The sequence below is a fragment of the Antennarius striatus genome, chromosome 14, assembly GCF_040054535.1.
Source record: "Antennarius striatus isolate MH-2024 chromosome 14, ASM4005453v1, whole genome shotgun sequence".
NCBI classification, from domain to species: domain Eukaryota; kingdom Metazoa; phylum Chordata; class Actinopteri; order Lophiiformes; family Antennariidae; genus Antennarius; species Antennarius striatus.
Window position 1 is genome coordinate 15,757,617 of NC_090789.1, and position 12,293 is coordinate 15,769,909.

The 12,293-nt window shown below is 41.8% G+C and overlaps 1 protein-coding gene across 5 annotated transcripts in view; it reads left to right on the plus strand.

Moving 5' to 3' along the window:
• Window positions 1-689: 689 nt before the first annotated feature.
• pvrl2l (PVR cell adhesion molecule related 2 like) overlaps window positions 690-12,293 on the plus strand; it is a 296,522-nt gene continuing 284,918 nt past the window's right edge. For all 5 annotated transcript variants that reach the window (XM_068332346.1, XM_068332344.1, XM_068332342.1 and 2 more), the window contains exon 1: window positions 690-1,141. In XM_068332346.1, the coding sequence (XP_068188447.1) occupies window positions 1,051-1,141 (91 nt within the window). In that variant the 5' untranslated portion in view covers window positions 690-1,050. The remainder of the gene's footprint in view (window positions 1,142-12,293) is intronic.

Below are 12,293 nucleotides of genomic sequence, written 5' to 3' on the forward strand. Positions count from 1 at the left end.
CAAGTCATGCCAAAACAGAAGCCTTTAGTAATTATTTAACAGAGCTGATTGATCACTTACACATTTTAATTTCTAATGGACCACAGCACCCCTCCAGACAAACATATCATCTGACAGATCTGGATTATAATCTGATTACTAGACCTCGATCCATTTGAGCACATCTAGAGGTGTTCAGGTGTTGTTCAATTTTGATCGGGCTGTTATTACATTAATTAGATAATGAAATGTTGAAGAGAAGGATGCTAAATCTGCATCTGGACCAAAACTCACGCCTCAGAGTTCAATGAATGCTTCCTTTTTAAGAGGACACACACTCATTGTCCCACTTGTAAATGTTCTAATTTTTTGAAGTTATAAGAATAAAGTCACAAGTAGTTCATAACAAAAGGTGCAGACATAAAAAATAAATGGAACTGTCTTCTCTTAAACCTCTTCGCTGTTGACACGTCTGTAAACACACACACACACACACACACACACACACACACACACACACACACACACACACACACACACACACACACACACACACACCCGGAGTGTGATCGCAGGTATGCGGGTGTGTGCTTCTGTGCTGCTGGAGCTGAAGGCTCAGTATTACGGCTGAAGCCCTCTTGGTGACGCTCTGCTGACATCACTCTGATATTCCCCGCTCAGCTCTCCGCATCACACACACGGAGCTCCAGCGACTCCCCTCTCACACACTCCGTCCACCGCACTTGGTTTCTATTTCGCTCCTCTTGCGGCGGCCAAGACACAATATCACGCGTCCACTCGCGGGCTACCTGCGCTCTCCGCGGCCCACCCACACAGGGAGGGGATCCACTCGTGTAATGACTGATAGAAAGGAGAGCAGAGAAAACTAAACGCGGTCCAGCTTGTAGATTAGGTCAGACGCACTGAGACAACTTGGCTGTTCTCAACACAGGCGATCTGACCTGAAGCCGAAGTTGCATCGTCGGCAGGAGAAGGAATAATTTGGAGGTCGGTTGCCCCACGCAGCGTTGTTGTGGATATTTACGTCCACCTTGTCTCCTGATTATAAGAATGGCGAGAGATTACACAGCACGCTGTCTGGCGGTCTCTCCAATGGGAAGCTGCTGGCTGGTGGCGGGAATGATCCTCCTCGCAGCTCAAGGTAAGACGAAAACGACCCGACCTGCGTGTACTTGTCCACTTCCAGCGGTGGCCCTCACGACCCCTGGGAGTTTCGCTATGTCACGATTATTCTTTTGTTGGACTATGACACCTGTCGTAAAAGTTTTATTATCGAAATCAGAAGGCAGATCTATGCGTGCGGAGTTTCTCTTCGCCGTGTTACGCACGTTTGTGGTTTTGTCCTAATTCCCCGCAGCTTCAATCGGCAGGTGACTGTTCAGGAAACCTAATCCCCTTTGAGCTCTGCAAACCCTTCCAACACGAACTGAGCTGTAATCCGTGTTTACCTGTTGGAAAGTGAATAGAGATTTGGAGCGCAATCACAGGTCTGATTAGCAGCCTTCGAAACGATGGCACAAAGTGGACCGCATCAGCAGAGCAACAGGGTGGTGACTGGAAGGAGCGAGGTGGGCTTTGGTCCCGCTCCTCAGGTGGCAGTCCAAATAATGACTGTAAAGAGCCCTGAAAAAAATTAATTGCTATAATAAAATTGTGAAAAAATCATTCTCGGACTTTGTGGAACAGATTTTGAATAAAATTATTGAATTTGTAGAAAATAACACTGCCACTCGAAGGTAAAAGAAATTGCGGATAATTTGATGTTTTCATTTTTTTGACCAAGTCATCAGCAATAACACATGTTGAAGCAACCTTTTAAAGCCATTTATTAGAGGAATGTGCTGATAGTATATTAAGACAAGAGCAAAGATAATACTGCATTAACATGAAAGCAGTATTAGTGAACATAATTAAACACAGACACACACAAACACACACAAAAGAAAAATACATACTGACATGATTTCTGTTGCACACATTTGGCTGCTGTGGATCAGGAGGATTGGGGATCATCCACAGCCCCGCAGGAAGAAGTGTTGAAGTGTCCTTGAGCCCAAGACTAAGTCCTTGTTTACTCTCAGTTGTTCCACTGTTTGGATGATTGTCGCTCCTGATGAGGCATCACTGTACTGACTTGTGTTGAGAAGCACTCTGTACTCAGACCGATCACAAAGGTTCCATATTAATACAGTATTTTACATCCTCAAATCTTCATATCCACTGACTCTGCTGTTCTGTGATGAGCTAAAAGAACCTGCTTGCTTCTTTGAGCAGAGGTACCAAATGGTGCAAACATGAAATATCATTGAACTCTGTACTGTTGGAAGTCATGAAATAATCAGAAATTTCAAAAGTAGCTCATTAATGCAGAATAATGACAATTTTTTTAAACCATTAACAACAATTTGATAAAGAGAAAACATAACCAGGAGCTGTGATAACCTCAAAAACAAGCTCTGTTCAGACACTTAGACATGCTGTAACTCCCAATAGGAACAAATTCCTCGGCTTAGATCAGCTCTGAAGTCTTCAACAGCCAAACATAAGTGAGGACAATGATTGGCTTGAGAATCAGTCAACCCTGTCAGTCAGAAGAATCTGTCAGCCGGTTGTTTTCACCTGCATGGAACTGTTATCATCGGTCAGAACCGGCCCTAAATTGTTGCTAAGGGAAAAAGAGAGGGGTTATTATGGAGTTGGGAGAGCAGTCGTCTTGTGTTCTGACACGCCCAACAGATATGCCCTCAAGAACAGAGCAAATGGGAATGCAAGTTATTTCAAGGCCATGAGCCACAGAGCCCGAGAGCAATGTTTTAGCTTTAGCATCAGTTGCGTAACAGGTGACAGTGTGAAGAGGCAGGCAGGCAGGAGGAAGATTTAACACAGATCAGAATGTGTTTTGTAGTGACATTATGTCTCTCCATGCATAATTGGAGCATTTTAAGCCTGAAGAACAGGAAATCTCTCGTGTAATGGCAAAAAATAATGAGGACGGCACTGGAGAACCCTGGAACTACCGTGAAACGTGGGTCGACATGAGGATGACAGATACTCAGCTGGGGCTGTGACACATCAGGCTTGTTTTGTTAAAAATCTGTCAGATTGTAATGGCTGCGTCCTCCACAGGTTAGGAATTAGGTTGAATGAGCAACAACAAACCCGCCGGATGTCAGAACAGACTGATGGTGAATGCAAAAGCAGAGGTGGTCTTGCACCCCAAAAAAGGTCAAGTGGAGAACATTCCTGCTGTTGGATGATCTGTGTGTAAAAAAAAAAAACAAACATAAAAGTTAGGGAAGATGAAAGAAAGGGTCAGCGGCAGCAGTGAAAGCCAACAGTAACCTTTGGTAAAAAAGGAGTTGAGAGGATGTCATTCCACAGCGATGATAATTTATCACTTCAGGTGTTCTCTCTCTTCCTGAGCTTTCCCTCTGCTGAAATATCAATGATGAGTCCCCTCGACAGCTCAGTGGAGACCAAGGGCTGATTAGCTTATCACTCGGAGAGCAGGCGGCCGATGATTATCCCGCTCAGAGCGGCCCTGCGTGATCATCGAGAGCTCTTATTAATGACTCTGCATCGGGTCATGTTGCTTTTTCTTGTTTAGCTATTCACATGGAGCTCCGGCACAGTTCTGCATTCAAGTTCTTCGCTAGTCCTCTAGAACCAGTTGTGTCCTTTGGGCCAGAAGCACAATTATTTGAATTTTTCTCTTTGCAGGATATTTCAGTTGATTAATTGTTAGAACAAGCTTTGAGGCTGAACATTTCCCGTTATTTTGTAGGTAAAGGGCAGTTTGAAGAAAAACACTAGTAAGTGTCTCAGTTTAACGAGCAGACTTTCCTTTCTTTGCATAAATACTGTTTAAACCCTGCATAGTTTACTGACCCCGGGGTTGGAAATGATTTAGAGTTGGCAGCATCTGTAAAAAAAAAGGCAGTCTGAGTTCTCAGCTCAGAGCAGCTGATGGCAGATTGACTAAATGTCAAGTGTATGAATGTGTGTTAGTGTGTGTGTGTGTATGTGTATGTGTGTTTGTGTGTGTGTGTGTGTGTGTGTGTGTGTGTGTGTGTGTGTGTGTGTGTGTGTGTGTGTGTGTGTGTGTGTGTGTGTGTGTGGTACCAATGCAAAATTGAAATGAGATAATAAAAAACAGCAACAATATGCTATCTGTGCTGGATGTGCTGATGCTTATCTAATGAAATCATGACATAATGAGCCTCTTAATTTGGGAGTCGCCATATTAACCTAACAAGCTGCTGTCATGTGAGGGTCCAAGCAAGGGATCCTGACCTGTAGTTTAACACTGGACTCCTTCTGCTGAGGCATGGCTTGATAATCCCCACCCCCAGAGGGGAAGCTGTTGATGCTTATTGACTGATTATTAATGACTCGCGCCAATGCAAACTGTGTAGTTATGCTGCAGGCTGTCACTGTTTTGGGCTGCTTTGTCATTGTTGCGGCTGCCATGCGTGCTGCTGGTTCTCACCCAGAAGAGCATAAAACCGAGTCCTGCTGCTGCGGGGGAGAGTTTTTCCCCTTGATCACTGTGCATTTACCAGTTAGCAAACTTGCACATGATGTTGCGTCACATGGACTGTGATGTTTGTCTGCATTAATGTTTGTCTCTCTTTAATTTTCTCCTCTGGGTCTTTCTTATTGATCAAGGATTAAAATGTTAATGATTTCCCATGATTCGTTGTGGGCTGAAGGACTGCTAACCTTGTATTGCACGGCCTTGCATAATGTTGTTTGCTAGCATTTGTGCAATGATGACAGTTTTGATGTAAATCTTTCAAAAACTCCCACTGCAGTAGTGAAAGATGCAGAAAATGGTTGGTTTACTTTCACCGACTAGGAACCAGCTGTTGATGATTGATGTGATCTCACATCCTTTTATTGTGCAATCATGTTGTATGTATGTGTGTGTATTTGTGTGTGATATCGTAAAAAGAGGCCGGCAATTATGGGAAGGAGTTTGTTGTAAATAGTGCCATCAATATTGCATCCAGAGAATCCAGGAAGCAGGTTTCTGTTCTTCAATCTGACTGCCAACAGCCAGCAAGCACCAGTTGGTCAGCAGTTCTTTCTCTTTTTCATTCCACTTCTGAAGAAAGAGGTTGCTAAGCAAATTCTAGATCACATTTGCAGAAACGCACCGTATCATGGCTAACACCTTAGTGATTCCTCAGCAAACAGGTGTCAGTGGAAGAGGGATTACGGAGATTAAGAAGCAGGAATGGGGCCATGAATCACAATGGAGCCAGTCCAAGGATGGTCGGACGAATGTTTCTGTTTTCAGTTCTCACTTCGTCCCAACTGCCTGTACCGATTACATAGAAATGCCCACACAAGCTGTCTCTATTCCACATGTGATCAATGTGGGTTTTATCAACAGCAAAGAAAACTTGGCCAGAGCCTCTCATACCTTTTCCAGCCTTTCTTTTCCCCCTACTGTTATTCCCCATTGTTCTTCCCTCAGTTTTATTATCTCGCGCTCTCTTTCATTCCTTTGTTGTGTGACCCTGTTTTCAGCCGGACTGGATGGCTGCCGCTCTGTGGCGGCTCCCGTACGAAGGACTCTTTGTTGGAACAGCTTTTGGTGGAATTAAAGAGGGAGCCAGTACCCCCCCTCGCTCTCTCTTCTCGTCACACGTCCTTCCATTTTGCTTCTCTTAGTTCATCTAGGCCTTATTGTTTAGAAAGAATGAGGGGGATGCAGATTCAAAATGTGTGAAAATATTTAGACAAGCATCCTATTTTCTGTCTCACTCTGTCCTGAGCTCGCCTGTTTCACAGCAAGCCTCGTCCAACCTGTTCTTTGGTTTCATCACTTTTCTCCCCACCTCCTCCTGCATTCTGTCACTGTTGGTGACAGAATGGAAATCATTTTCACTGTCCATGTGGAAGTACAGCAGTGGGTCAGGCTGTGATATGACATTTCCTGTTGTACCCATGAGGGAAATCAACAGCCGGTTAATAGTGTATGCTTCTCTTATATTGTCATGGCTTCTTTAGCTGGGGCTTTTTCTACAGAGACAATGGAGCCAAGGTCTGGGTTACAATTGCCAAAATTTGATTTGCATATTAAAAAAACAAATTAACTAGCATAGCCATCTGTTCAAGGTCCCAGATTATGATCTTTTTTTAAATCAATTTCACATAACTGTCAGATGTCTAACTACACTGGACTTGAATTGTACTCTTAGTGTACAGCCTCAGGGTGCTGGACTTGGGGTGAAAACCTCCATGCATGGTGAGCTTATTCAAATATATAGGTGGGGAGATACATACAGTGAGCCCTCGCGCATTCTCGCATCAATGCTTGCGACTCCACCTCATTGCGGATTTTTAGAAGGCAGTCACGTGATACCGTATGCGCATTCTATTGGGTGACGGCATCCGGAAGTGCGCTCTGTTCCATCAGTCTCGGACTTTTGTGAGACACAAAAGTGCTTTAAACAATCAATAAGAGTGTGGGAAAAGGTAGTACAGATAGAAGGTGGTTTAATATCAGTATGGGGAGGGTTCATAAATGTTTAAAAGACAGTAAATAATAAGATAAATACATTGCGATCTTGATCGCAGATTCCTCAATCGCGTGTGGTTACTGGAACGCGTTACCCGCAAAGACTGAGGTCGCACTGTATATGTATGTATATATGTTTTCCACTTTATGTACAGTGGGGGAAGCTACAAGAAACGTCTTGCCAACAAGGGTTTTGCCACCAAGTATTAGATAATTTTTTGCTAGGGGATCAAATACTTATTTTTCCTCAATGAGATGCAAATTAATTTTTATTTTTCATTTCATGTAATTTTCTCAATATTTCTTTTAAATATTCTTTTCATAACTGTTAAAATAAAGCTGGCATAAAAATCCAAGACTGTTAATTTATTTCTTAGTATGACAACTGCCAAAATCAGCAGGGGATCAAATACTTATTTCCTCCACTGTATGTGTGTATATGTAAAGACCAGGAGAACTTGTTCTTCATAATATGACCCCTTTAAAAATCAGTATGATGACATAAAGTTTGGAATGTTCCATCCTCCACTAGCAAATAATTTATGAAGACCACAGCATCTTTAGAAATGACTCAGGTGTGGACTGCAACTGAATGGCTAACTTTATAAAAGGAGGAATGGTGGTTTTGCATTCAGCAGTAATGCTGTTCCTAGATCACTGTGATTTCAAGCATTGCATTGTCAAAATGTTTTTATAGGCAATTGTGAAATTTCTTTCAGACATTGCCATTTCTTAGAAAAAAACAGTTAAAGAAAATTGATTGCCGTGCCCTATATCAGGTGTTAGTGTCATAAAGTACGGGCTGTTTGTCAGCTGTGTACAAAATGTCGTTATTCTCAGACACATTTTCTTTTCAAACCTTCAGCTGCATTATTCGTAGCTATGCAGAGAAGTAATCTATTTACCCTATTTAACATCTTGCCAGCCAACAGCATATTGGTCTTTCATTTGACCCTCCACACCCCACCCACAATCTCTCCACCTTTGTGTTTACTATCTTGTCTGAATTTCATAAGCCAGCACAGAGTAACAAAGCATGAAGCAACTCTTTTCTGCAGCGTGTGAAGTAACTCAACACCTCACTGAAGGAATGCAAATGGATTTGGGAAAGAATAGAGGGAGCATCGATTTATCTCTGCTCCCTGGTCCATAAATAACTGTCCTGCTCTGTGTAGCCTGGATACTGTGAGTAACAGGTTGTAGAGGCCAGCGCTACAGCCGGCTAACAGGCGGGCAGAGACTGTATCGATGAACTGTTCAAATCAAGCGGGGCTAACAACAAGGATTTGAATAGTGCTAACAGCCTGGCTCTACTCTCACCTCCCTTCCCGTCCTTGGAATGCCTCAATATCATTTTATAAATTGACTGCACCTCCTCCTTATGCACGTATGCGTGCTTGCGTTTGTCAATAGCGATCATCTTGATTGAATGTGATCGGTTTGACAGTGTTGTTTCTCATTTGCATAATACAAGCCAACATTTCTCCTCCTCCTTACTCTGTTCACAAGCAACTACTGTTCCCACAGCGGCTCATTTCAATGCCAGTCACACACATTAAAGGAGAATACCGGTGTCATTTAGAGTTACAGCCCATTTACTGCCATCCCCGTCTTGTGGATGGCTCTCCCAATCACTGTGAAAGGCTTGCCACTTGTAATTATCATATCATATTTGTTCTTTTTTTTAATATACGAGCTACATGGTTGCTTCAAACCTGGCTTCAAGTGAATGGCTGTCCTGCTAAACAATGGTACCATGCGTGAACAGAGACATGGTTGTGATAATTAAGTTGGTCATGCTCTATGTGTTTTCTTTTTTTCCTGGCATTGAGAATACAGTGCGCCTTCGTTCCTAGCAGGTAATGAGTTCCAGGAACCACATGCAATTAACGAATTCCACGACAGAGCTACAACAAACTAAAGTATTTATCTTATTATTTACAGTGATTTAAACGTTTATGACCCTCCCCGTACTGATATTAAACCAACTATCTGTATTACCTTTGCCCACACTCTTATCAACTGTTTAAAGCACTTTTCTGTCTCACGTAAGTCCGAGACTCACGGAACGAACGCACTTTCGGATGCCGTCAGCCAATACAATGCACGTACAGTACCACCTGACTGCCTACCAAAAATCCGTGATGAGATGAAGTCACGAGCATTGATGCACAAATGCGCGTGGGGGTACTGTACCATGTCTTCTCGCTTGGGTGTAAGGTGACTAACGCGAATGGACTAGTGGTAAAGACTTGACTGTGTTTGACGCTAACAATGGGACATGGCTTCCCAACTGCCTTAAGTTAGACACTGATTTCCCCAATCCAGTGACAGGAAAATATGTGTAATGGCTCAATTCACAAGAAGAATGAAAGAGAAAGAAAGAGAGGAACACAAGCCACTGTGCCATTGTATCCAAAAGCTATAAAGCCGTAAGCTCCTCATCTCTGCTGGAGGCCAGTGACTCCAGGCTACAGTAGTCAGTACTAGCATGTCACTACAGAATCAGCAATGAAGCCATTGGCAGTGAAAGTGCATTGTGGGTAATAGTGTCAATTATTTTAATTTAAATTTAAATTTGAAAAAAAAAATATTTTGATCTACTTTGACAAAGTGACAGTTGAGTCCTTTCTGAGACCTCAGGTTGTCATTAACGTTTCACTGAGTCTAGAGAGCCAATATTTTTTATCATTTTATTGCTTTTTTCTTATTTCACATCAGGTTTATTTGATCCTTGTTGATGAATAAAACATTGAATGATTAAGAAGGCTCCACAGAAAGTGTCTGGTCTGATAATGTAAGGAGAAGGACCAGACATGGCACAGGTTCTGATTTCCATTGTTGTTTTGAGCCACGCTCGGCTTGAAGCCAGCGTCATATCCATTAAAAGCTTGGAGAGTAGGTTCAAATTATTTCACCTCAAATCAATGGCTTTACCAAATAAAACTGAGTCTCAGCAATCCAGAGGGAAACTCGATGGTTCTATTTATCTTTTGCCCCATACCATGTTCGATTCACCGATTTGCGATGGCCTGCCCAATTGTAGTTCATCAACTTTGGGGACCTGCAGCATGTGCCCATGTGCCACTGTCGATTTGACAGGGTTAATGGTCTATCCACACCTCCTCAAAAGAAGGACAGAATTCAATGAAATTTCAAGCATCACATAAAATGTGATTTAAAAGAGTGACATTTCTGTAGCCTGGAGGAGAATGCACAAATTTCTTCCATACGAGGAAGACTTTTAAAACTCTGAATCACTTGGACCTGACTCTTCTGTGAGTCAGCTCACACTCAAATGATACACAATCACCAACGTGGAGCTAGTCGCCCCGGCCTCTCTCACCCCTCCGTGATGGTTGCTGTTAAACCTGATTAATTGCCTCCTTATCCTTCATTAATTCGGCTGTTGATTGAGAGATTCAGTGTGACAGCTGCAGAATGGTGCTTTGTCTTCTCTGTCTTTCTTCTCTATCTTGACACCACACTAGCCCACCACATCCCCCCTTCCTATTTAAGTCCTGACCTTCTCATCTCTAATCTTAAACTGTGGGTCACATCTCTGAGTATTGTCTCTTGTGAAAAGGTAGATTTTTTTGACACTAAAGGTTGATGTTCTCCTGAAATGAAACTGCTCAGTATTCCAGACAGATCCAGACGTCCATCTTTGATCAGTTGTAGATGAATAGAATTACAGAATCCTTTCGAAGGCATGATATTCAATTTTCTGCTTTAATAGTATATCATTGTCAAATGACTTGTGATATTGCCTGGTGCTTTTTCAAGGCCCTGTGGGCTTTCTTCTCAGTGCTCATTTCATTATTTCTCCTCCCTGTAGATTTTGATGTGTGCATTTACCTGTAAGACTGCCACAAGTATCTTCAGCTATTTTTAATACAAGAACAGAGGATCCAGTCTTTCCTCGATTGGACCAAAGTAAACTGCAAAATGGATTTGCGAGATTGTAAATAGCTTCCGCTGAACATCTGTCATCCTTCCGACTGCTGTGTGTCACTGTCTGTATTGTGAGGGTTCGGGTTGAATGTGGTGGCACTCAGACGTTTTTTGTAAACATGTTGCCAGATTAAAGTCGTTTATTGTGTTTTCTGTTCAGTGATTAAAATAATTCAGATCATCAGAAAGCCTCTGTACTGCAATCGGGAGGATTTTTACGATAACCTGGAGGTTATCGTAAAAATAGACAGACATAGAGTGAGTGAGTGTGTGTGTGTGTGTGTGTGTGTGTGTGTGTGTGTGTGTGTGTGTGTGTGTGTGTGTGTGTGTGCGTGCGTGCGTGCGTGTGTGTGCATGTATGCTATGGAAAGCTTGTTCTGTTACCAGCGGTGGCAAATTGGTGAGAATATAAATTATTACAACAGACAGGAAAACACACACCCTCTCCTCTCAGTATGAGGATTAAATAAATCAAAATTTTTTGGGCCAAAAATTCATTAATAACATGAAATTCTCCTTAGTGACTGAAAAAAAATCATTCACAGATGACAACTGGCACCAACAGCTTTTTAGACTTGAATGTTGCTCCTAACCTTGGGGGAGGAAATGTCTGAAAGGATTATATTTTATGGGGCTTTATGGGTTTAAAATGACATGAAAAGTTAATTTGATCAGCGCAGTAGTGAAAAAGTCCAGTTCTGAAAAAGAAGACGAACGAAGAAAACTGTCTTAAGGTGATGCTAAGGTTTACTGATAATATTAAATTAGCTCTGAGACTTGAATGCTTGGGTATGGCCAGCATATGCTAATCTGCTTTCCACATTGAAATTGGAATCTCCATCTATCCATTTTCTAAACTCCTTATTCTGTTCAGGGCTTTGAGACCCCTTAGGGTGAACCCTGAGTCTGCCAGAGGGCCTAAATATTGGAATATGAAAAGCAATGCAGAAAAATCATTAATATTTCACAATACAGGCACATTACTTTCCCTGCTGTAAAGAGTGTAGTCATTATAGAGCTTGCAACATATTTAAATACAGTGGTATTTATTAAAGCCGCTTTCTTGTGAACAGCAATGCCTTTGAGGAAATAACACCTCCCTGCACCTTACAAAAATAGGTCAAGAAGTAAGTCTTCATAAATTCAGAATGAGCATTGTGCCAAAACCTTCACATGAACCATTTTGAAATGTTAAAAGACAAGGATTTAACTTTCATAATGAATCTTATACAGTGTAAAGGCTATAGAATAATATCATTTCTTTAGTTTGGTTCAACATAAACCCCCGTTTACTATTTTTTCTGTCACTTTATGAAATCTCTAATGACAGCTGATTGGTGAAGCAGGCACCATTTCTATAATTTCTATTAGAGACTAAATTTTGTCTTGTAATACTGATAGTTTTTGGTCAATGGAAAACAAATCATTTGCCATTTGCGGCGTGAGTAGTAATAGCACTTAGAAACATGTGATCCATTTTTACTTAAAATAAAGGGGCAGCTTACAGTGAGGAGCTGCGAAGCTAACATCGCTGACTCATTGCTTCCTCAGTCATGACACAGGTCAGTGGTTCATCACACATAAACTAAAGTAAAAGAAATATCTTTATTCAGTTTGAATCATGAATGGAAGTGGAACATTTCCAGATTATATTGTATTTGATCCTTGTATGTCAGATATTTTGAAGTCGTGTACATGAGCAATCAGCATTCCAGCTAAGTGGCAAAAACTTGTTTTTTTGTTGTTTTTGTTTTAATAGCTGAGCTGGCCAAAAATAAATATTTTGTGAAGTTGTGTTATATTAACACGA